At 49.2% G+C, this 25,826-nt stretch overlaps 1 protein-coding gene across 28 annotated transcripts in view; it reads right to left on the minus strand.

Moving 5' to 3' along the window:
* Positions 1-25,826, minus strand: part of MCF2L (MCF.2 cell line derived transforming sequence like) — a 370,234-nt gene that overhangs the window by 89,668 nt on the left and 254,740 nt on the right. For all 28 annotated transcript variants that reach the window (XM_058276391.2, XM_058276395.2, XM_058276390.2 and 25 more), the window contains one exon: positions 19,867-19,981. In XM_058276391.2, coding sequence (XP_058132374.1) covers positions 19,867-19,981 — 115 coding nt within the window. The remainder of the gene's footprint in view (positions 1-19,866; positions 19,982-25,826) is intronic.

Genomic DNA, 25,826 nt, shown 5'->3' on the forward strand with positions numbered 1-25,826 from the left:
GTTCCTTTCTCTCTTTCATCCCCTATTTTGACACTGGTCTTCAAACGTTCAAAAAGACCTCCTTTTGTGTCCCAAAGCCATAGTCATTTTTCTCTCTGCCCACTGGACTTGCTTGCCCAGAGTACAAACACAGGGACTTTCATGTATTCCCAGGGCTGATGATCTGTTTCCTCTCTCTCTCTATCTCCCCTAAGGATTCAAAAACTTACCTTGTTATATATTTGTGCAACATGTTTATCCTAATACTGGTCACCTTTTTGTAAGAGACGGGGATCAGTTTAGTTTTCACACAAAGGTAATATAAAACGGGGAGGGAGAAAATATTGATTAATGTAACCTGGCAGCCTACTGCCTCAGTCTCCCGGGTTAAGCAGGAACAAAGGAAACCAGCTTAAGCCAATCCGATAGCCAGTAAAAAAGATGCCCAAGAAAGAGCTAAGTCAATACCAATTCAGCACTAAATTCCATACCTTATTTGGCAAAAGGAGCAAGTAAAAGCCAAAATGGTTGGAATGTGATGGGGGAAGCTGTTAATCAAACCCTGGGGAACTTGCACAGGAAAGTTAGATCTCCTCGGATTGGCTGTCACCTCTGAAGTATCCAATCTATGGAGAAATAGAGGAAGGGCTTGCGTGCTAGACTTAGGGGTATAAATTGTGTCATTTTTCTTTGTTCGAGGAGCCAGCCACATTTTTTGGTTGTGTGCCCCTTCTTGAAAGATTAATAAATTCTCTTCTTTATAATCGGGTGAACCTTATTTTCTTCCAGAAGGAGATTTCCTTCTTACATTTTCATTCCAGAAAACACAGTACCAAGAAAAAGTCATGCTTTTTTAAAGCTCCCATGTGCTACTGGTAATGTGTCACTTCTCAAAGTAACCCACAGTGACCTTCAGGGCTAACGAGGGCCAACCAGCGCCCACCAGGACGAGACATGCATAAAAGGCTCTCAGACAAGGAGAGCCCTCCCCCAAGCATACGACATCCCCTCTTTTTCAGAATCGGGGAGCTTACAATGCCAACAGCGCAGTTCACTTTTTCTTAAAACACAGGAATTTCTCTGAAGAATCTGAAAAGTTGAATTTTATGTTCAGTATATTCTCATACCCCCCCCATATAAAATAAACATAATTTTTTTTTTTTACTAAAATGATCAAAGAAAACCCAAACCATGAGATCCAGGGGAATCGTTATGAATGTAGATGGAGTTTGTTTCACTCCACAAATTTATAGAAGGAATGATATATTAATTGATTATGAAGCTGTCCATCAATGTGCAGCTCCATACAGGTGTATACCTGTATGTAAGGAAGAGGGGATCACAGCAATATTTTCAGAGACTGAATCCCAATCTAGCTTACAAACACAGCTTCCTTTAAATAAAAATTTACACCATCGTGTTAGTTCTTTAAAATCTTAAAGTGCACTGCTCCCCCTAAGGGTGGGAAAAGCAACAGAAATGTGAATTCAAACTCAGTCAAAAGGCACGGTGCTCATGCGCTCCCAGGACGGGCTCCTACAGTCCTATTATTACCTGCCATCAGTTACGCGGTTCTTCAAAGCAGTCGTCTCTCCCTGTTCCTCTGATCTTTGCCTCCGTGCCCCGCACTGCCTGCCCTCCCAAGCGGAATTCTGGGAGACACGCGATCTGCCTTTTATCTTTGACTATCAGCCAGCACACATTTGGCCAGCCTGGCTCCTTTCTCCAAGGCTGCCATCCGATCGCCACCCCCAGGAGCTGAAACTACAAACACCTAGCAGTTCTGGGTGCCCTGTCTCCCTCACCCTCCGCCTCTCACCAGCCCCCTGCGAGAGGACCACGCTGACCTGGGGTGCACCTGCGTGCTGGGAAGGTAGCAAGGAGGGACCCTAGAAGCCTAAGGCTCCCCCACTCCCCCATGCCTCCAGCTCCATTTTTTCTCCATTATTGTCAAGTAAGGTAATGGCAATTGTTTCTCCTTTTGTGCAGGGGAACAAGCTAAAATCTCTTGGCCTTGTTCTACTTAAATGAAATGCACGACTGGGCTGTTAATTGATTCCAGCCAAATTATAGGTCAGCACTGCCCAACAGAACTTTCTGTGATGATGGAGATGTTCCCAACTGGCACTGTCCAATAGGATAACCCGTGGCTGCATATGAATTGAAATGCAGCTAGTGTGACTGCGGGACTTAATTTAAAATTAAACTAATTTAAATAGCCACATGTGGTCAGTGGCTTTCGTATTGGGCAGGAGTTACAAAGAATAATGATTATAACAACAAAGGCAGAAGAATGCACAGTAAGTGGTCAGCCAGGAAAACATTATTTGGGGAGGTACAGAGACAACACCTTATTTATAGGCAATCACAGCAGTGATAGTTGCAGGAAGAGGAGGTACAAGGACCTGTAGGATTCTTAAGAGTGTCCCTTGTACTATGAAGCACTGGAGTCCATGAGTAAAATGCTGATTTTAAGAGTTGAGATATAAATCACAATTTAAAAAATAACTTCCTACGGAAGAGAAAAGTTGCCTTACTCATATATGGATATCTGATTCCATCAGCAGCTCTATCCCTGACTTCTTGGGTAAAGCTGGGCAGGTGGATGATTGAGCTTCTTTTCAGAAGTTCAGACCACAAGGGACAATTGTGGCTAACAAAGCCTCATAAAAAGCCACTGGAGAGCAGATGACAAGAACGACTCCTTTAATTGCTAATTACATGGTGTTTTGAGGGGGCAGGAACATCTGGCAAGAGCATTTTGGGACTATTCTGGATATGGCATTATCTCCAACGGGCATGACCTCACCCACAGAACATACAGCTCAGCGAAACCAGGCACAAGGTGCTTCAGACCTAACAGTGAACAAGTGGGAGGCCAAACTACATATCCACGCATGGAGCACAGGCTCAGGCTGTGTGGGCCCTCTCTACCGTGGATATTAGGCAGCCACTGAAAAGAATGAAGAAAAAGCTGCAGACTTGGAAGAATTTTGTTGAATAAAAGAAGAGGTTGTAAAGTAACATGGACTGTGCTATCCCATTTCAGGGGACGCAAGTGCATGCGGGTGGAATAGAATTTGCAAGGATATCGAACAAACTCTGAACTAGGGCTACGTTTCGCAAAAGGAAGCAAGAGGCGAAGTGAAGGCGTTCATCTTTAAATTTACACATGAATGAACATGCATATCCCATTATATACTCAAAAGTCAACCGATAATTCACACAGAAATCAGAACAGCAGCAAGAAGTAAGGTTTGAGGGTCAGGCTGGCCTCAGCTTATGAGAGCATGACAGGGCATTCGCATCTCAGGAGCAAACAGCCCCGGTAGCCCACCAAGGGGGAAACTGATCAGATTGGTTATGGAGTTAGTTGTAGAATGAGTAACTTAGAAATTCTTCTGAATTCTTGATTGGGAGAATAACATTTACGTTCCTGTTCCATTCCACATCCGCAGCCCACCTTTCTCTTTCGTCTAGCCCATACCATCTCGTGTGTGCGCGCGTGTGTGTGGGGGATGCCCTCTTATCGGGGGTGAATGTTACGTTGAGCACAGAAAGCCAACTGGGAGATGGAATCAGCTGTCTCCCAAGCAGCCGGGTGACTGAAGCAGGCCCAGGGACCGCCAATGCCATTAATCAGCTTCAATTACCTCTAAGAGCTCGGGGTTGTGTTGTGAATTGTGTATTACTGGGGCGGAAGAGAGACAAAGGTGCTGGGGAGGAAGGTGATCCTCTTGATGTTATCTTGGGCCACAGTCTCCATGCCCTGGTGGGGGGGGGGGGCGGATAGTATGAGCAGAGCTCCAGGTGCAGGGCAGCAGGGACCCCCGGGAGCGGCTCAGGGCTCCGCCTGAGGCTGCCACTCCTCAGCGGATTGTCCCCACTGGCAAATGCAAGCCCAAGGCTGCGAACTTGTTTTTAAAAGAAAAGCCAGCAAAATCTCCTTTTGACAGGATAGCTACTATCTCAACTCTGACGATAAGTTCCAATTATAAAGGGAAGCCGATTCGGCTCAAAGGACAGAGTGTCTGCCTACCACATGGGAGGTCCAGGGTTCAAACCCCAGGCCTCCTGACCCGTGTGGAGCTGGCCCACGCGCAGTGCTGATGTGCGCAAGGAGTGCTGTGCCACGCAGGGGTGTCCCCCGCATAGGGGAGCCCCATATGCAAGGAGTGCACCCCGTAAGGAGAGCCACCTCGCGTGAAAGAAGTGCAGCCTGCCCAGGAGTGGTGCTGCAAACATGGAGAGATGACACAGCAAGATGACACAACAAAAAGAAACACAGGTTCCCAGTGCCACTGATAAGAATACAAGCGGACACAGAAGAAACCACACAGTGAATGGACACAGAGAGCAGACACCTGGGGAGGGAAAGGGGAGAGAAAAAAAAAGTTCAAATTATAAAAATACACTAGGTGGGGGGAGGGGTGAGACGGCGGCGGAGTAAGGAGCTCCTCGTCAGCTCGGCTACAGCACAGTTAGCAAACACCCAGAGCTCTCTAAAGCACTGGTTTGGGGCTCCAGACCAGAAAAGCATCCTGCAACGTCCTTGGTGGAGTGGAAGGAGGAGACTGCCCATCTGCAGAGAAGACTCATAAGTAAAGCGCTCCGCACCCTGGAGGCCGGTGCCCCTCCTCCACTGGAGGTACAAGCCTCCTGGGGAGCTGTTCTGGCTGGAACTGAAAGCTCTACTTCCCCAAAACGGGGGAGGAAGAGACAGTTGGGCACCAACTTCAGCTCCTGATGAGTAAATTTGGTTGGCTAAAGTATAATCCAAGGAAAGCTAAAGTTTGAATGTGTCCCAGCCAGAGGGAGGCCGGTAGCTGCCATTTTCACTCTGCTCAGCAGGAGGGGAAGCAGGACAGACTGAAAATCACAGCTTCTTTCCACCAAGATCGGCCTACAGCAGCCCTGGCCTGGACTCCAGCCCCACCTCCGGCAGGGAGGAAGCTGGCAGGACCTGCACCAGCCTCTCTGGGCAACTGGGAGTGCTTTCGGTCCGCACACACTGGTTTGTTGTGCACCAGTGATTCCATCACCACCCCTCCACCCCCATAGCATAGGAGGGGGCTTGTTTCTTCAGCCTCTCTGTGCAACTGCGGGCACTTTTCCATTACAGGGCAGGAGGGACCGTATTCCCTCAGCTTCTCAGGCAGGCTGGGGAAGGGGGGGGGGCGGTGCTACGTTAGCCCACCAAAGCAACTGCGGTCATCTTGGACCTGCACTGCATAGACTGCTCCCCATACCTGCAGCTCCATCCCTGCCTGAGGCAGGGAGAAAGGGGCGTGAAGCTTCCTCAGTCTCTCTAGGCAACTACAGTCTTGAACTGCACAACTCTTGGATTTTCCTTACAGCTGTGGCTCGGTCCCTACTCCTGGCAGAGGACAAAGGTGGGCTTGAGCTCATCACTTCCTGGGGCAGTGAGGGCAGCTTCAGTCTCCAGAGCTTACAGTGCAAAGTACATCTCGGCTCCTACCACACAACCAGCAAGGAAGAAAGGGCAAGAAACCCCTAAACTAAACAGAGATATTGCACCCAGAATAAATACAGCTAGTAAGCCAGATGCCCAGGCAGCAACAAAAAATTACCATCCAAACCAAGAAACAGGAAGCTATGGCCCAGTCAAAGGAAAAAGATAAGCCTCCAGATGACATAAAGGAGTTGAGACAACTAATCATAGATGTTCAAACAAATCTCCTTAATAAATTCAGTGAGATGGCTAAGGAAATTAAGGATATTAAGAAGACTCTGGGTGAGCACAAAGAAGAATTTGAGAGCATACATAGAAAAATAGCAGTTCTTATGGAAATGAAAGGCACGATAAATGAAAAAAAAAAACCACACTGGAGGCATATAAAAGCAGATTTGAGGAGGCTGAAGAAAAGATAGGTGAGCTTGAAGACATGGCCTCCAAAAGTAAACACACAAAAGAACAGATGAAGAAAAGAATGGAAAAAATCGAACAAGGTCTCAGGGAACTAAATGACAGCAAGAGGCGTGCAAACATATGTGTCGCGGGTGTCCCAGAAGGAGAAGAGAAGGGGAAAAGGGGCTGAAGGAATATTTGAAGAAATAAATTCATCAGCCATAAGAAGGAATGAAGTTCTGCGGTATGTTGCAACACAGATGAACCTTGAAAACATTACGCTCTGTGAAATATGTAAGGCACATAAAGACAAATAATGTATGATGCTGCTTATATGAGATGGCTACAATGACCAAATTTGCAGAGACTGGAACTTACCGGGGGTGTGGGGAGTTGCTTGGTGAGTATGGAGTGCAAATATAAATTGATACAATAAAAAATAAATTCAGGGAAGCAGACTTGGCCCAGTGGTTAGGGCGTCCGTCTATCACATGGGAGGTCTGAAGTTCAAACCCCGGGCCTCCTTGACCCGTGTGGAGCTGGCCCACGTGCAGTGCTGATGCGCGCAAGGAGTGCTGTGCCACGCAGGGGTGTCCCCGCACAGGGGAGCCCCACACGCAAGGAGTGCGCCCTGTAAGGAGAGCCGCCCAGTGCATAAGAAAGTGCAGCCTGCCCAGGAATGGTGCCACACACAAGGAGAGCTGACACAACAAGATGATGCAACAAAAAGAAACACAGATTCCCGTGCTGCTGACAACAACAGAAGTAGACAAAGAAGAACATGCAGCAAATGGACACAGAAAACAGATAACTGGGGTGGGGGGGGAAGGGGAGAAAAAATTTTAAAAATAAACAAATAAATAAATTCAAAGCAACAGAAAGCTACTCAGAATATTTCTCTTTTGAAGGTCATTTCTCCACACTGTCTTACTATGCAGACTTCACATTTACTCCATATGCAACTAAATTCAAACAGTTCAAAGTAACAGAAAACAGAAGTTCTTACAAGAAAACTCACAAAGTAAATGGGTCAAGTGATGGTTCCTGACTGGGCAAGTGAGAAAACAAACAAACGAACCACGATACGTTTCCAAGAGGGAGAAAATTTAAATTCACCAGTGGGAGGAAACACCACAGGTTTGGAAATGGAAACAATTACTGTCACTCAGACCGACTGATGCCATTGAGCGAAGCAGGTGACAAAATGCACACACCAGATTTTCTCATGCAGCAGGGAGGACTAATTCCCCGGGGAGAGGGCCAAAGACACCTGGTCCTCGGTCCCAGGTGCAGCTCATTTCTGGGGGAGCTGCTACTTCTGCGGAGTCTCCCTGTCCTGGCAAGATATCCCTTTGACTTTTCAGAACCCAGAATGGACGCTGAAATCAGTGGGGTTCAAACTGGGGCATGAAACCCCTTTAAGTACCCCAAGACTTCGGATACGTGGCCACGGCGCATTTCAGGGCCACGACTCCCGACTCAGTGCCACAGCCCCGGCTTCCTTGCACCTCCTTCCTAAGACCGAGCAGCAGGAGCGAGCTTCTCACCCACCTGCCCTTTCACAGACACTCCTCTCTCACCCAGCCCCATCGGTACTATGGCCATTTCCGGGGTGCGAAAGCCTCGGGGCATCAAGTGAAGGGGCACTTCAGGAATCCCCTGCTCTTGACGGACTCTCCCACGGGACCAAAGAGAAGAGATGACGAGAAACAATGAGGTGGGAACAGAGGGGCCACCGCTTATTTCCTGAGATAAATCCATGCTTGGTCTCGCACCCACCCTCCCTCTTCTTTCTTGGAAGTAGAATTAGGGAGCAAGACGGACGCCAGGGGGTTCCTCTGAGCACATCTGCAGGAGCAAGGCCGTCAGGTGGCTGCCAGGCGCCCAGGCCACGCAGGCACACGCGACCTTTGCTACTCGCTTATTTGGAGGCCAAAGCGAGCCAAGCCTGCAGCCCCAGGGTTTCGAAGAAAAATCACTGAGAGCAGGTATATACTAAACCAAAGGCAAGGCGTGCTTCTTTTAGAAAGCCACTTCCAGGGCAAACTGAAATGTGCAAGGAGGGTTTTTCTTTCCTTCAGAAAATATTTGCGAAACAGGCAGGTGAGAACGTTTGAAGGCCGTTGAGCTGAGCGAAACCCGCTCAAGCGCAGTGCAGAGTGTGCAAGGCCTAGTGGGTCCCTGAGTTTCTGGCCTGCTTTTACCCCCGTCCTCGCAGCCCCGGGGGGCCCCGAGAGGGCTGACGTTGGGGACGGCCAGTGCCCGCCTGCGCGGCTCGCCGCCTCTCCCCGCCACGGCCAGGCTGGGCATCGCGCTGGAACCTGCCATCATGCCACTTATGCATCTGCGTGGGAACAGAGGCTCTCCCTGCACTCTACGCTTTGAATTTATACTAAGAGACGGGGTGTGCTTGGGTAACTCGATCAACACACCCTGGAAGGAGCTGGGCGACGCATGGGCACGGCAGTGCTGCTCTGGAAACAAGGTGATTTGCTGGTGTGGACGAGGAATCTGGCTACTTAAAAAGAGCAGGGTGGGAATGGAGCCTCTATCTGGACCTTGTCCCCTTTGGGGGGATTCTCTTGTTGAAGGGATGGCAGGCACCCCATGAGCACAAATTATGACTAAAGAATTTCCCAAGGCATCTTATTATAGTTAAAGCAGTTAAAACTGACATTAAAGTCACTTAAGTAGGTGACTCAGTTGACAAAGGAGGGAGACCCCAACTTACTTCCCCTTTAATATTCTTTAAACTTCTAGCTCACCCTGAATTATGTATCCCCAAAAAGTGAGGATTGTGTGTATGCGCAGGAGGTGGGGACAGCGGCAGGACACGACATGAAAGGAGCAGATGGGCACTAACATTTTCCAGCACAGCTACCTCTATTACGTACATTTTAGCCCAGCCCAGGTGCCAAAGGAAGAGAGGATGATGGTGGAAAACTGTAGGATCTGGGTCCCTCAGGCCAACACTTCTGCACAGGTAAGATCAAGTAAACAATAATATTTTCATCAGGAAGAGGAAAACCCAATGCCCAGGCTTGAGAGGGCGAGGGGAGGAGAGGCCCCGGGCCTCGGCGAAGGTCATGGGGACCCTAAGGTGGACAGTCCACTGGTCTCTCCACAATTATTTGCTTGGAGCCCCGTCCTCGATATCACCTTAGAGACAGCTGCCTTTGGAGCGGGTCTGTGACTGCGTGCACGTCGGAGGGGGGCTCTGTGCACTGGGGACCCGAGTCCCAGAGGACAGCAGGGTCCTCTGTGCTGATGGCCGGGGGGGCACATGGGGAGCTCGCCAGCGTTAGCACGCCCGGGCACAGCGCGCTCAGTTCCTGCTGACGTGACACTCGGAATTCCTACAAACCGAGGACTTGCTTTCTACGTGGTACCTGATGTAAGGCGAGTCCTGCAGAGATGGAAACTTCAGCAAGAAGGAGACCAGTGTAGGTCAGGGAAAGCGGGGTGGGGAGATGTGAGAGGAGGAAGAAGAGACAGAATTATCTACCCTTTAAGAGAAAAAAATACATATGACCAGATAGATAAGGCAAGGACCTGGCGAAGCTGGTGGGGGGTGCTGTGAAGACGCCCCATCCCTAAGGCCTGCTGGGTGCCCTGCACACTTCCATCCTTGCTCCGGAACGTGCTCTCTCTACTCTCCAACTTCTAGAAACCTCTTCCTCCTCAGACCTCGCGTGGCCGGCCCTCTTCCATGCAGTCCCCCCTGCCGACGGCGCCCTCAGCCATCTGTCCCTTTCTCCAGAATTCTCAGAACCGCGTCACCGGTCCCACTAACGAGGCTGGGACCACACGCTGTCCTGGCATGTCTGTCTCTTGGGTCGTGGAAGGTTTTACGTGGGCCTTCTCTATCTCCTGTGCTTGCTTGTAAGCTCTCGGCGTTGTTTGATAACATTTACGGAGCCCGTCACGTGCAGGCTGTGAGCTAGGTCCCCGGGCTCCAGGCCAGTAGGACCCTGCAGGAATCTGTGATGGTTCAAGGAAGAGAAAGCACACGGTGCAGGTAGCACAAAGCAAAAGGAAGCCAAGCAGTCAGGAGGCCAGGGAGGGCATCCCCGAAGTCCTTGCAGCTACAGGGTGGGGGGTGGGGGGCCAGGAGACGAGGGGGAGTTGTCTCCATCCCAGGAAGGGTGTGTGGGCAGGCCCCAGGGTGCAAGGCAGCCCTGCACCCTCCAAGAACCCAAGGAAGGATGTGGCTGGAGCACAGGAGAGGCGGCTGGTGGGGGACAGCAAAGGCCGGGAGGGCGTGGGAGGGCACGTGGGGCCGGGAGTCCACGGCCAGGCTCTTGGACTTCACCTAAAGAGTCCCAGGGTCTCTGGTGACCTCGTTCATAGGAGCAGCAGGAGTGGGTTTGAGTCTGGACATGTGACGTTGGAGGCAGGACGATGTCGACCACCCGGGTGAGAGGAGATGGAGGTGATCAGACGTGGAGGCAGAGGGAAGCGGAGGAGAGAGGGACTGAGCCGGTGGGATGCACCGGGTGTGGTGCCTTCGCGATGCCCACTGCCATTGGCGTAGCCCTGGCAGTGACGTCCACGCACAAAGGGAAACTTTTAAATGTAAGATAAATAAAACGCTTATTCTCTTTTCTTCTTTCTTGGGTCATTTTTATCAGCATAAAAGCAGAGTGTCCTTTCTCGTATCTTTTTTTTTTTTTAATTTCTCCCCCTGCACCGGCCCCCCTCCCCCCGGTTGTCTACTCTCTGTGTCTATTTGCTGTGTGTTCTTCTGTGTCTGCTTGTATTCTTGTCAGTGGCATTGGAAATCTGTGTTTCTCTTTGTTGCATCATCTTGTTGTGTCAGCTCTCCGTGTGTGCGGCACCATTCCTGGGCAGGCTGCACTTTCTTTCACTCTGGGCGGCTCTCCTTACGGGGTGCACTCCTTGTAGTGGGGCTCCCCTACGCGGGGGACACCCCTGCGTGGGGGGGCACTCCTTGCGCGCATCAGCGCTGCGCATGGGCCAGCTCCGCACGGGTCAGAAGGCCTGGGGTTTGAACCGTGGACCTCCCATGTGGTAGGCGGACGCCCTATCCATTAGGCCAAATCCGCTTTCCTCTTTCTCTTAAAAAATATATATATCTTGTCTCCATCCACTTCTCTTACCAGTTAATCCACCCACTCCTTGGCTCCCCTTTGTAGCGAAACTCCCCCAGGCGTTGTGTACACTTGCCTCTGATTCCTCTCCTCCCACTTTCCTCTTTAGTTTACCCTGATCAACGTTTTACCCCTAACCCTCCGCTGAAACGGTTCTTGTCAGGGTTACCAGCGACCTCCACGCTGTTAAACTTTTGATTCGTAGTCCTCATCATATGTCACGTACCAGTAAGGGCACCATATAATTTATTGTCCAAACTGGGACACTTGAGGGTGAGAGGGGCGCTGCTAAGCATCCCGGGCCTGGCAGGACCACCTCCCTAGCAAGAGCCCCCCACGGCGGTGAGCCGCTCCCTCCCGCCCTGCCCCACGCGTGTCCCCTGGCTCCTGGGGCCTCCACGGCGGCTCTCCCTCCTGGTCCCCGTCTTCCTCAACGCTCCCCCTCTCCCCGACCCACTCCCCCTCTCCCCGACCCGACCCGTTAGGCTGGCCGCCTCAGGGCTTGTTCCCAGCTCGCTTCCCTCCTCTCCCCAGCCACCCCGCCCAGACGTCAGTCACTCCCCAGTTTGTACCCCCAGCCGGGCCTCTCCTGACACCTCTGCTCCAATGTCTAATTGACACCTCACACCCAACCCACGATGCCCTCCCGACCTGTGGAGGGCAATTCCGTCTTTCCCACCGCTCAGGCCGGTAACCAGCAGCTCATCCTCAGCCCCTCCCTGCCTCTAAACCCACCCGAGATCCCCTTGGCGTCTCCCTCAGAACACACACAGGGTGCCGTCACCTCGCATCGCCCTCACTAGCGCTGCTGTCTCTCTGTGGGAATGGCCCTTGCCTGTCTCCCTGCTCCGTCTCTCTGTGGGAATGGCCCTTGCCTCGCCTCCCTGCTCCGTCTCTCTGTGGGAATGGCCCTTGCCTCGCCTCCCTGCTCCGTCTCTCTGTGGGAATGGCCCTTGCCTCGCCTCCCTGCTCCGTCTCTCTGTGGGAATGGCCCTTGCCTCGCCTCCCTGCTCCGTCTCTCTGTGGGAATGGCCCTTGCCTCGCCTCCCTGCTCCGTCTCTCTGTGGGAATGGCCCTTGCCTCGCCTCCCTGCTCCGTCTCTCTGTGGGAATGGCCCTTGCCTGTCTCCCTGCTCCGTCTCTCTGTGGGAATGGCTCTTGCCTGTCTCCCTGCTCCCCCTCCCTCTGCCCTGCTACCATCCGTTCTGAGAATAAGCCACGTCCGTTCCTGTTTCTCCGACAGCTCCCACTTCAAGGAGAATGCAGGCCCAATCCCGAATGGTCTCCCGCCCCGCGTGGTCTGGCGGCCTGTCCCTTCGCTTGCCCAGCTGGCCCTGCCTGCTGACACTCCCGGGGCTCGCCCCGCTGGGCGCACTGTCCTCCCTGCTCCTTCAGCGTGCCAGGCTCACTCCCACCTTGTAATGGCCTGGAGGGCTCTTCCCCGGGACAAGTGCGTGGCTCACGCCCTTCCCTGCTTTGAGTTTTGACTCCCAAGTCACCTTCTCGGTGGAGGCCTGCCCTCAAGATCTGGTGTAAAACTGCAGCTCACTGCCTCTCCCCTGCAAGCCTCACGCTTCTCTTTCTCCTGCAAACCCCGGCCCATCCCTATCACCTGCTTCACCCTACCTGATTTACTTAGAACGAAGCACTCTACTTTTTTTTTTCTAATTTCTCTCCCCTTCCCCACCCTCCCAGTTGTCTGCTCTCTGTGTCCATTCGCTGTGTTCTTCTGTGTCCACTTATATTCTTGTCAGCGGCACCCGGAATCTGGGTCTTTTTGTTGCATCATCTTGCTGTGTCAGCTCTCTGTGTGGGTGGCGCCACCCTGGGCAGCCTGCACTTTCTTCGCACTGGGTGGCTCTCCATACAGGGTGCACTCCTCATGCGTGGGGCTCCTCCCCTACGCGGGGGACACCCCCGCCGTGGCACGGCAGTCCTTGCACGCATCAGCACTGCGCATGGGCCAGCTCCACATGGGTCAGGAGGCCCTGGGTCTGAACCCTGGACCTCCCATGTGGTAGGCGGACGCTCTATCCATTGAGCCAAAATCTGCTTCCTGAGGCACTATACTTTTCATCTATTTTATTCACCAAGGTGTCCCAGCCATGCCTTTTTTTTTTAAAGATTTATTTTATTTATTTATTTCTCTCCCCCCTCCCCACCCCAGCTGTCTGTTCTCTGTGTCCATCTCGCTGCGTTTTCTTTGTCTGCTTCTTCTTTGTCCGCTTCTGTTGTCAGTGGCACGGGAATCTGCATTTCCCTCTACTGCGTCATCTTGACGCGTCAGTTCTCCATGTATGCAGCACCATTCCTGGGCAGGCCGCACCCTCCTTTGCGCTGGGCGGCTCTCCCTATGGGGCGCACTCCCAGCGTGCGGGGCTCCCCCACACGGGGGACACCCCTGCATGGCAGGGCACTCCCTGCGCGCATTAGCGCGTGCATGGGCCAGCTCCACACGGGTCAAGGAGGCCTGGGGTTTGAACTGCGGACCTCCCATGTGGTAGATGGTCGCCCTAACCACTGGACCAAGTCCGCCGCCTCAGCCATGCCTTGATTAGTCTCCCTAACCAAGGCAGAAACTGTAAGTCCAATATCCCCAATATGGGGCCATCCGTATCAACTGATGTCGGCTGGTGTGTTAGCTGATAAATCACAAAGTTATGCCAAATTCATTTTATTAAGTCATATTTCAAAAGATATATAATTTGCTTAATATTTACATGTATACATCTGGACAAAAACCAATTTCAGTAGGTATTAACCACTAGCTGTGGCTTAAATTAGGGCTCCTGTCATTTGCAAATGATCAAGGAGAGTGAAAATTAGCCCATGATAGTCTTTTTTAAAGGATCATTTGAATAAAAATATATACATATAAAACAATTAATATTTCTAAAAAGCAGTCTTCATTAGAAGTTTGCGAATTTTAATTTCTATTTAATATTTATAGGAACACCCCTGGTTCCAAGTTTCACTCTCTAGTGGAGAATGTGCTGGTTCAGCAGTTATTTGGAATAAATCACTTGCCAAATGAACGGCCTGTGTGAGTTTTCTTTTTTCGCCTTTCCTCAAAGAAAAGTTCCAAATATATCTCATTACTCAAGTTGGCCTACTCTGAATGGAATTGTTTTCAAGTGAGCTAATCCAATAGACTCTGCAATGCTGACTATCTCCACCAGAGGGCAGTGTAGGCTCTCTTTCCCACCCATAAATTTAGTACCTTTTCCTATTTGAGAACTAATTTATTCCATAGATCGATGATTCTCAGGGGGCAGATCTGCCCCTTAGCACGAGGTAGGGATGTTTGTTGGAACATTTTTTTTAGTTGTCCCTATACTGGCATTTTTGAATGGGGCCAGGGATGCCAAACACTGCAAATGTATGGGAGTGTCCAGTCCTATATCCTATAAGACTTTCAATGTCCTCCTGGACATTTGTGGTTGAATCCCCTTGTTTTACCTGTAAACACAAAGTATTTCCCCCACACACACACATTTTTAATATACACTGAATTTTTTAGGAGTGCAAGAAACTCTTTTCTTTAGAATTTCACCAAAAAATTATTCCCTATTTCAGAAAATTATATTCTCCCTTGAAGAACTTGGGTCATTAATAAAACACAGTCGCGGCTGATATATTCGCAATAATTCTACATATAGGTATAAGCATCTGGCTCTCTCGTTATGACTTCTGGTACAGTCATGTCAGAACATTTATATTTTAAAATACCTGAATATTTACTTTCTTTTTATTGATCCTTTATATATCTTTTAAACTATAGATGTGTTGGAGCTTCATTATTTAGGAATTTGATTTCAGGATGAAAAGGGCTCATTGAAACTGACAGGATCAAAAACTTCTGCTCTGTCATTATTGGGACACGTGAAAAAACTGGATTATAGAATGAAAGCTTTATATCAATGTTAAAGTTGTTAAGCTTGATAACTGTATTTCAGGTAGTTATATGAGTGAATATCCTTGTCCCTAGGAAATGGACATGGAAGTATTACATGGTCAAGGAGTTTGATATAAACAACCTACACTCAAATGTTTAGAAAATTGATAGAAAGGTAGGTAGATGGATTGACAGATAGATGGATTGATAGATGGATGGACGGGTAGATAGATAAATAAAATACACAAAATGAATGCCTAAGGCATACCCCTCTTTTTCCCTGGAAAATGGAACCTATGGTTCTCAGTTTCAAATATTCAAATAAGGCCTCTTGGTCAATTTTATAGTAACACAAGTACCTAGTTAGTGCATAATAAGTCTACTTTTCAGAGGGAAATCTGCGTTTCTTGGCCACTGATCTTGTTAATGGATTGTGCATGTCTTCCTGGAGAGCAGGGTTTTGAAAAAGCTCCATCCTATCAGATCTAAGAAGCTCTAGGAGTAGGAAGAGGATGGGGGAGGGACGGAGCCTGCCTAGTCTGATTTAAATGGCTATAAGCTATAAAGAAGCTCGGGGTAAGTGTGCTGGAGTGAAAAAACGCAGGAGTCAGAGTCTGTTCCATTAGGCAATTTGGTCAACGTGAATTTACTTAATTCATTGGTAAAATGAAGTTCATTTGTTCAACAAATACTGATTGAGGTGTCATGTACCTGCTCTATGGACTGGTTCTAGGGCAGACACAAACCATAAGGAAGCAGTAAAATAATTACGATCATTTCAGAAAAGCTCTGTGATGCGAACACGGCAGTGATGAATGAGGGTGCTGTGAGTGGGGAGAGGGCAGGATTCAACAGGGTGGGGTCGGGGGTCTCCATGAGAAGGGGACATTCCATCTGACACTGACATTTGATATCATTTAAAGTTATGGTTGTGTTAGGAGAAAGAGCCAGGTCTCCAGATCTCAGGGGAAGAGTGACCCAGCCAGAGGGGACAGCTAGTGCAAAGGCCATGACATGAGAGGAAGAGAAAGCGCATCATGGCGGGCAAGCAGAAGGAGAGGGTCCGAAGAGCAAGCAGGGTTGGGCCACGCCGGCCCGGAGAGTCAGGAGAAGGCATTCAGCATTTGGCATCCACCCTCCTGGCTCTCTTGCGTCTGGTCCTAGGAGATTTACCTCTAACTCAAATTCAGAGTAGTGGACACTGTAAGACCTGAAATTTTCAATTGCTGATTTACATTGTGTTTGATGATAGAATGTGATTAACTTTTTTTTTTTTTTAATATAAGAGTGAGCAGAGAACTTGAGCTTTCATCCACAGGTAAGGGAATATTTCCTCCACTGAATAAATTTTAATGAACAGTAGGAGACCAAATAAAGTGGCTTTCTGATTAGATCCCTTAAGTCTGGCTTGTTCAGCCAACCAGCGATGCTGCCAGCCCGCGCTCTCCAGCTGGGATCCGGAAACTGCGTGGCGGCGGAGCTAGCATCTTACCTGGGAGGAAAGCATAACTGCAGAGATGGCTGGCGGTGAGTTTTAATCTATAGGAATTTGGATCTTAGATTCCTAAATTGGGGTAGGAGAAAAAAGGGACAGGGAAAATGAAATGGGCAACAAAGAAGGTCATGGAAGCTTTGGGAATCACTCTGCTAAACAAAGACAGTGAAACACATGGGCATACTGAGTTCTTTTAGAACGTCAGCACAGCCTCTGAATTCTTTAGATTCTATCCAGTTACAGTTCAAGAAAAGCAATGTGAGTAACTGAATGATTCTATAAGGTTTTCTAAAATGAAAAAGAGAGGAGGGAAAGTTCAATAAAAGAAAGAGATATCCAAAACTATAGCTCAAATGGTGCAAGTACTGAAAATGATTTTGACTATGTAAGAAATGGCTTCAGATCATTCAGTATTCAGCCTCTAGGCAACAACATTTTATTTAGCCCTGCTGTGTGCCAGGCACCATCAGGGGCCAGGACAGGTTTGTAAACAAGCTGGTTCTCTGTGCCTGGGGGTCTTTCTACTGTTTCTCCTGCATCAAGCTGCAGACAAAAGCTTGGAACTTGAAGGTCATCACTGTCTTCATTTCACTGGCTTCAAGGAAAAAAATTGGGGATGGGGGACATGGAAGGGGGGAGGGATAAGGGGTCCACCTGACTTTCCTAAATATTGGGACTTCTTTCAGCCATGGTCCAATTGCAAGGCCACGGTGTTTATCATAAACGCAGCATCCCTGTGGGCAGGGAACGTTGGACAGAGAACAGGAGGATCTCATGGGGACACAAAGCACCACGACTCCAGTGGGAGCACCACTGCTCTCTGCCAGAGCCTCTGGGGTGCCACTGAGCTGCTCTGGCCAGGCGCTGAGATCAGCTGGCAGAGGGCCCAGAGCAGCTGGAGAGCAGAAGCTGAATGGGAGCCCCTACCTCTCCAGAAGACAAAGAGCTCCCACAGTCAGCTGCCAAACTTGGCCATTTCCTCCTTCTTGTTGTTTTCAATCACTCGAACATGTTCGCTCCTCTAAAACCACTGCCAAAGTTTAGTTATTGTATGCTCATTTTATTGCCACTTTCTTCTTGTTGGTTTTTTCCAGCAAGGTGGCCCCATTCCAGCAGATCATGGCACTATTTCAGTGAGCAAGTTGCCATGGATGGCCACAGCTAGAGACTGTCACCTGCAGCCCTGACCCTTGCCTTCTTAAACTATTATTTTTTAATCTTTTTATTTTGAAATAATTTCAAAATTACAGGACAGTTGCAAAAAAAAATACAAATGCCATACAGAGAGCTCCAACACACCCCCCACCCAGGTACCCAGGTCCACCAACTTTTAACATTCTGCCACATTTGCCATGTCATTCTATCTATCTATCTATCTATCTATCTATCTATCTATCTATCTATCTATCTATCTATCTATCTATCTATCCATCCTTCCTTCTTCTTTCCTTCCTTCCATCATCATCCATCCATCTATATAGAACATTTGAGAGTAGGTTGCAGACATCAGGCTCCTTGAACACTATACATTTCCTAAGAACAAGGACATTACTCAAGAAACCACTTTAGGTTACTGAGTTCAAGAAATTCAGCACTGACATAAAGCTTACAGCCTATACTCTAAGTTTTCACGTCCCTTCTTGGATCATTTCCCCAAGTACACATCCTCTGTGCCACACCTTGAGCAGCCCTTCTCTGAGCCATGGCCATGTGGCCTAAGCTTTCAGACATCCCTCAAGTCCGACCTGCTACTTTCTAGGTGCGTGCGCTTACGTAAGTGACCTCACCTCCTGAGGTTTGGTGTCCTCATGTATAAAATAATGACAGTGGTTGCCTTACTCTTTCGGTATAATTTTGAAGCTCAAATGACAAATATATGGAGATGGGAACACAGTCCTTCCCAAGAAGGAGGTCCAGCTGGCGCAGAAGTGAGCACTTAAACAAAGGCTGCTGGTCGCCAGGCCACCTGGTGCACTGTCCTTCTTCACCCGCTTGGCTCACCCAGCACAGTGCCTGGCACAGGGCACCTCCTAAAACACTGGCTGACTAGGATTGATGCAGGAGAACCTCATGGTTAAGATCACGGACGGCAGAATCGAACGCGAATGCCAGGTACTGCTGTTCGGACTCTGCTACTTCTGAGCCTTTAACATGTTGTCCCGGAGCAAGAAACACCTCTTCTATGCGCTGTTATGCCCAGCTTTCTTCGACCGAGCCACCTCTAAAAGTCCACGTCCATCAGGAAGGCTTTTCCAAACTTAACCCACCTTCCTTATCAACCTCTCACTTCAAATTACTACCTGGTAGTAACTGGTAATTACTAATTTGGAGGTTATTATATGACATACATCAGCTGATCAAATTCAATGTCTTGGCCTGTTTCCTAGACTAATTTTCTTGAAAGATAGACCCCATCCTCACTTCACCTCTCTGCACCTGTGAGTGGTGTGTAACTTAATGTGCTTAAAACTACTGTAGGAGGCGAAAGAAACCATAAACGGCTAAATGCTGATACTGAGCTTTTATAGGGTTGGTTAAAAGTCTCCTCTATGTTTATGTTTTCCTCATCGTTCATGCTCTGTGAGGAGCAAAAATGTCATTTGTACGGTTATTCTGGTCTGGATTTAATGCATCATTCCCTGTACCCTAAATGGAGGGAACTGCTTGATCAGAGCGTGAGGCTGGCACTCTAAGAGGGGTGCGGGTGGCGGCGCAGCCCCCTTGCCTGGCACTCGCCACCCGAGGCATCCCCCCAGGGAGCTGGCCGCAGGGGGACGTCGTTTGGGTTCCCTCTCAGGAAGGTGGGGATCCAGTGCTGCCGGGGATGAAGCAGAAACCCACAGCCCAGGTGACCGTTTTCTGCTTAACAGGTTTTGCACATCAGGGCCTCTGGGGTCACTCTCTCCCAGGAAGGGGCAGGAGGCCCCCCGCCCCAGGCATTAGCCGGGCCCTGCCCTCAGGGAGCCACCAGGCTGAGCCAAGCTCCCTTCACGTCAACATCAGGAGCCCCTCCCCTCTGCTCCAGACACACCCACCTCTGCAGCAGCTTTCCCTTAAGTATTAAAAAAAAAAAGACATCACCTTGTTGTAAACCTTTACTTGTCTACTGGGAGGGATGTCACCATGGTAACATTTCACCAGGGAGATAAAGAAACGTTTCCTGAGCCGGGCGCTGTACAATGCCCCGCTCAGGTGGCAGGGGCTTTAGGAAGAGGCCGGCTCCCCTACGGCCCGGGGTGAGCGGGAGGCAGCACAGCGGAGGGAAGGTGATGGGACAGGGGCTGGAGAAGCCGGGCTATGACCACAGATCCTCAGGGATGAGCTGTGTCGTCTGAGGCAAGTTCCTTAACCTCTCTAAGCCTGAGGCAAGTTCCTTAACCTCTCTAAGCCGCGATTTCCTTACATGACCATGGTCCTACCTCCTCCTTCAAGTGGCGGGGGAAATTAATGAGATGAGGGAAACCACTCTAAAAGACAAATACGAGCGCTGGCCGCACGGCTTCCGAACAGCCACGCACCTGGGGATGCCGGTGAGATAGGTCATGACATTCTGGAACTCCTTATCTGGGATGTCGCTGAAAGCCGGGTAGTCTGGAAACGTGATGACCGGGCACCCATCTTGCCCCCGTCCACCTAGAAAGAAACGCAGAGGTGGGTTACTTAACATCCTTCAAGTGGGCCTAACGTTTCCCAGCAGGGCTTCAGCAGAAAGTTAAAACTATTTTTAATAAGTGGCAAGTGTTTCAGGAAAACTCAAGGGACTGTTGCTTGTGCTGTGTGCTTTGCTTTTTTTTTTTTAAGATTTATTTTTTATTTATTTCTCTCCACCCACCCCCATTGTCTGCTCTGTGTCCATTCACTGTGTGTTCTTCTGGAAAACTGTTGCGTCATCTTGCTGCATCAGCAATCCGTGTGCGTGGCGCCACTCCTGGGCGGGCTGTGCTTTTTTCACACGGGGCAGCTCTCCTTGTGGGGCACACTCCTTGAACGTGGGGCTCCCCTACATGGGGGCACTCCCTGTATGGCATGGCCCTCCTTGCACACTGCACGTGGGCCAGCTTACCGCATGGGCCAGGAGGCCCTGGGTATAGAACCCTGGACCCTCCGTATGGTCGGCGGATGCTCTATCAGTTGAGCCACAGCCGCTTCCCTGTGCTTTTGTAGTGATAGGCATGCTGGCTGGTTGAAGAAAATATTGGAAATGTACAAAAAAGTCTGACAGATTTTTAAAAAATCAGCGATTTGTTAGCCATCATGGGGTGTGGTGGTTTGAAGCCGTGTGTACCCCAGAAAAGCATGCTCGTAAGGTGAATCCACCTGTGGGTGTGAGTCCCTTGTAGGTAGGACCTTTAGATGAGGCTCCTTCCGTAAAGAAGGCCTGGCCCACCTCAGTCAGGATGGGTCCTCCTACTGGAGTCCTTAATAAACAGAGAGAAATTCAGAGAGAAAGTTGTAGGAAGCAGGAGGCTGGGCACTGCAGGGGCCCTTTAGAGAAGGGAGCCACCAGGACACACCGCTGTGCGAGAGAGGAGCCAAGGATCGCCAGCAGCCAGCCCTAGAGAACGCCGCGAGCTTCTGCGAGAAGGCATCGCCGTGACAATGCCTGGATTTGCACTTTCTTTTAGCCTCAAAACCACAAGCTAATCAATTCCCATTGTTGAAGCCAATCCATTCCATGATATTTGCTTGAGCAGCCTAGGAAACTACAGCATGGGGCAACCGCCATAACACGGCGGCCTAATTCCTTTCAAACTTTTTCTGGGCATTTTTTATGTTGAGAACATACTGAATAGAGAAGCCTGTACCCTATTTTTTCTAAATCTGTAATAAGCTAAACCATTTTCTGCATTAAACAAATGGATACAATCATTATTGTAAATATTTGGAGACCACTCCACTCAGGTGTGTACTCTATTAACTGTTCTATTTGTAGGCACTTAAATGTATATTTTCCAGTATTCCACTTTTAAACAAGTCAACCCTGAAAGAAGCTGTCCCTTATTTTGTATGACTCTTCCTTTGCAGAAAAGAAATTAGAAATAGACAAGGTCAGTGTATTTCAGATATTATAAATTCTTTGTCATTTCATAAATATTATAATATCAATATCTTTTCTATTTTCTAAAAATCAAGCTGAAGTTTTGTGCATTTATCAAGAAAGGGCACCACTCAGGTGAGTGCTGATCTTGTTTTTTCTTCCTCCCTGGAACTTTGGTTTCTATCTCAGAGTGAGAATGGAAATGCTGACATGCCATAGGGGAAGGCTACTGGATTATCTCCTGGTATGCTGAGAATGGGAAAAAGTAACAGAAATAGCACCCGCGAAGCTGTGCACAGACAGACACACGCACAGACATGCAGACACATACACCCGTGCACACGCCCATGGTATTTGCACAAGACGATTAGGGTACAGATATTATCTAAATGTTTCACAGGAAATTTCCAAATGGCAGTGTCTATATATTTCATCGTACAGCAAGAACACTTAAAACTTTTCATTTGTTCTGTGATGCTTTAAGCACAGCAATAAAAGAAATTATATTATGGGCTGTAATCTCCCTGCAACTCTTTATGCTCAGTACTTCTCAACCTCCTTTTTCTTTATTTTTATCCGTTGACCCTACTGCCTCCCCAAACTTGTATTATCACCATCTCAGTCAAACTTTATTCCTTGGGCAGCTATTCTGTGCTCATCTTGTGTTAGGGGACATGAGGGGCTTCTGGCTTTCTGGAATTTCTAATCCTGCTGAGAGACAGATGGTATGGGTGAAAAATGAATCGTTAGAATGCTAGGGCAACAGTTCCAATTATATGTCGAATTCCAAGGAGAGGAAGACCAGTCATTTCAGTTGGAACAGCCAAAGAGGGCTTCCTGAAGGAGGAAAAGCCTGAAGGGGGGTCGATCAGAAGGGGCAGAAGGTGTACTGGGGAGAGGATGAGAACGTAAGCAAAGGAGTCAATAGGAAATGTTTGGGAGAGGTAAGGGCAAAGCCAAACCCACTTGGGTCTGTGATGATTTGGGGAATAGACAAGAAAAAAGTAAAAAAAAAAAAAAAAAAAAAAAATGACCTAGAGGGGCCTCAACTTGGCCTGCAGGCTTCTGACCGTCCTAAGCAGCGCGGCGCCATGCCCGGTTCTAGTACCTGTGAGCCGGACGGAGAGGAGGGAAAGAGCTGAGGGCAGGCAGACCACAAGGGGACTTTTCCAAGAAAAAACATACACCCATGACATTTCCCCCCCCCCATCTGGCTGGGTCATTGTCTTTTTGGTGCATGCTTCACTGTGCAGGGCCCACACCTATCTCCATGCCACGTGGGGGCCTGCGTCTGGGATGCCTTTTTTTTTTTAAACCAGGAGGTCCCAGGGATTGAACCTGGGTCCTGCACATGGTAAATGGGAGCTCAATAGCTTGAGCCACATTCACCTCCCACACCCGTTACATTTCATCAAGGGAAAATAGAGACAGCATTGAAGAATCACAGAATGGTTGCATGGTTTGTAGCTTGGGATCCAGAAAGATTAGTGGTGCCTTCAATCAAAATGAGGTGGTTGGGAAGGGGTAAGTTTAGAGAAAAAGGTTGTGAGTTTTTAAGCTTTGTACATAGTTAGCTAGAGGCAAGGAGGGAAATTCAAGTTGAAATATTCCTCAAAGTAGGAAGAGAGGAAAACAGATGTGGCTCAAGCAATTGGGCTTCCATCTACCATATAGGAGGTCCAGGGATCAATACCCAGGGCCTCCTGGTGAAGGCGAGCTGACCTGTGTGGTGAGCTGGCCCATGCAGAGAGCTGACGCAGAAAGGTGACACAACAGAAAGTGACACAGAGGAGAGAGAATAGGAGACACAGCCGATCAGGGAGCTGAGGTGGCTCAAGAGAATGATCGCCTCTCTCCTACTCCGGAAGGTCCCAGGATCAGTTCCCAGAGCCACTTAATAAGAATACAAGCAGGGAAGTGGATGTGGCTCAACTGATAGAGCATCCGTCTACCATATGGAGGGTCCAGGGTTTGATCCCCAGGGCCTCCTGACCCGTGTGGTGAGTGGCCCAAGTGCAGTGCTGCTGTGCGCAAGGGGTGCTGTGCCACACGAATGTCCCCCGTGTAGGGGAGCCCCACGTGCAAGGAGTGTGCCCCGTGAGGAGAGCCACCCCGTGTGAAAAAAGCACAGCCAGCCCAGGAGTGGAGCTGCACACACGGAGAGCTGACGCAGCAAGATGACGCAACAAAAAGAGACACAGATTACTGGTGCTGCTGACAGGAATGCAAGCGGACACAGAAGAACACACAGCGAATGGACCCAGAGAGCAGACAATGGGGAGTGGGGGGAGAGAAATAAATAAAATAAATCTTTAAAAAAAAGGAATATAAGCAGACACAGAAGAACACACAGTGAATGGACACAGAGAGCAGACAATGGGGGATGGGGAGAGAAATAAATAAAATAAATCTTTTTAAAAAGTACGAAGAGAAGTAACAGAGGAGACAGTATTTAAGAACACAAACTTTGGAGTCACACAGGCCTGAGCTCGGGGAGGCTACTCGTTCTTTGCCATTCTTCCCTTCAGGAGGAAGAGGTGGAATCTATTTCCTGTCCCCTTGCACCTGAATCTGGCCTTGCGACCTGCTTTGATGGACAGCATGGGGCAGAAGTGACAGTGTACCTTCTAGGGCTAGTAAGCTCCCTCCTGGAGAGCAGCCATCAGCACCCGAGTCCCTCCTGTTGCTTGGGAGGACGCTGGAGCACTTCCACAAGGGGAGGGAGGAGGAGGGAGAAGGAGGGCGAGCAGGCCACGTGGAGTAGCCCGGAAGCGCCGGCTGCCCGTGTGCGTGAAGCCCCTGGGGCCTTCCCCCACGCCCAGCCGCCAGCCGAGTGGACATCCCAGCCAATGCCACGGGAGCGAGTGAACCACCCAGCAGAGCCCTGTCTGGTCCCTGACCCGTGGAATCTAGAACAAACGAGTAAAATGGCAGTGGTTTTAAGCTAAGTTTGGGGTAGTCCGTTATGCAGCAAGAGAGAACCAAAATCAGTAGCCCTGAAGCCTTGCACATGGTGCCCGTCATGTGTTCCCACCTGTAAAACAGGCGCTAACTACTCCAGAGGGTCACTGAGACGACTGAAAGTGACGGTGCCTATAAAACATGCAGCAGAGAAGGGCACTCAGCAGGCAGTGCACAAACAGTAGTTTTTGCTATCAGTGGCAGCATCCTGTCGTCATCCTGCCTTGCTTGGCTGCTGTGCCGAGCCTCCTAGCTGCTGTGCCGAGCCTTCTAGACCTACCCAATGGGGTCTTGCCCCAGTCCCTGCTGTTCCAGTCAGACTCGCTTGATCTCCCAATGATGATCCAAAGCCACCCCGATGGCTTCACCTACACTGTCCTCTCATCTCCTCCATAATTCCCAGGTGCCTCTTCCTACAGTTTCTCCCGACAGAGCCAGCACTGGCTGCCCTCCGCCTTGCGTGACTCAGTTTGCTATTTAATAATAGTGTTGGGTAGCTGGAACTGATACTTCACATGTGAAAATCTTTTTTTCCCCTAGGATGGTAAACTTTTTTAAGGGTGGTGATGATCTTGCCAGCCCTCTCCTGGGGCTGCATCACCCAGCCCAGGGTTGAACCCAGAGTGGGTGCCCAATAAATAAATGTCTGACTAATCTCCTTATTCATCAAGAGACAAGTGAGTCACTTCAATCCTTAATTCTAATTACATTCACAAACTGAAAGGTATCCTTTCTGCTCTCGTCACTCCTTTACTTTCTACCCCTTTGAACTTCTCTCAGCTTTCAAGATACTCTTTTAAGTTCCTATCCCCTGTCTCTTGTTCGAAAAGTTTCCCATACAGTTCTGAACAGAATACATCCTGTTCTTTACTTGACAAGCGGCACCCTTAACCCACGGCCTTTCATCAATTTAAATTCTTGCTTCCTTTCAGAAAATTCCTCAGATATCCAACAGCAAGAGGCACTGCCTGTGAACCTCGCAGTTATCTCGCGTGTCGTTCACGTGAGTAGAACGACAAACTTTCCCTCAGACGTTATTTAGATAGGGGATTTCAGAGCCTATTTGGGATATAGGGCATTCCCTGTCTAAGCTTTCTGTAATATCTATGACAATTATTCAGAGTTCATAGCAACATTTAAAATTTTAGCTGGAATAGTGGAAAGGTGAGTCTTTCAGGGCAACAAAGTAGGATGAAAACAGTTGCCTGTTACAGAATTTGATTCCACCAGGTCAACACAGCAGCTGGTGTGATCAGATTGTTACACTGGGAATCACTGTCTTGCTTTAATGGGAAAATAATGACCTTTTTCTTTCTTACCAGTCAAGAGCAGAAATCCCAATCTTTGCATTACTACCCAAGAAATAAGCCTCACTCTGACCCCCCAGTACAGTCAATGCCAGGTTGTCCTGCATCGGAACAAACAGCAGGCTGGGAAGCAGGCGTTCAGAAGGGCCACCTTATATTCTCATGAGAAACC

Source organism: Dasypus novemcinctus, chromosome 15 (genome assembly GCF_030445035.2).
Source record: "Dasypus novemcinctus isolate mDasNov1 chromosome 15, mDasNov1.1.hap2, whole genome shotgun sequence".
Lineage (NCBI taxonomy): Eukaryota > Metazoa > Chordata > Mammalia > Cingulata > Dasypodidae > Dasypus > Dasypus novemcinctus.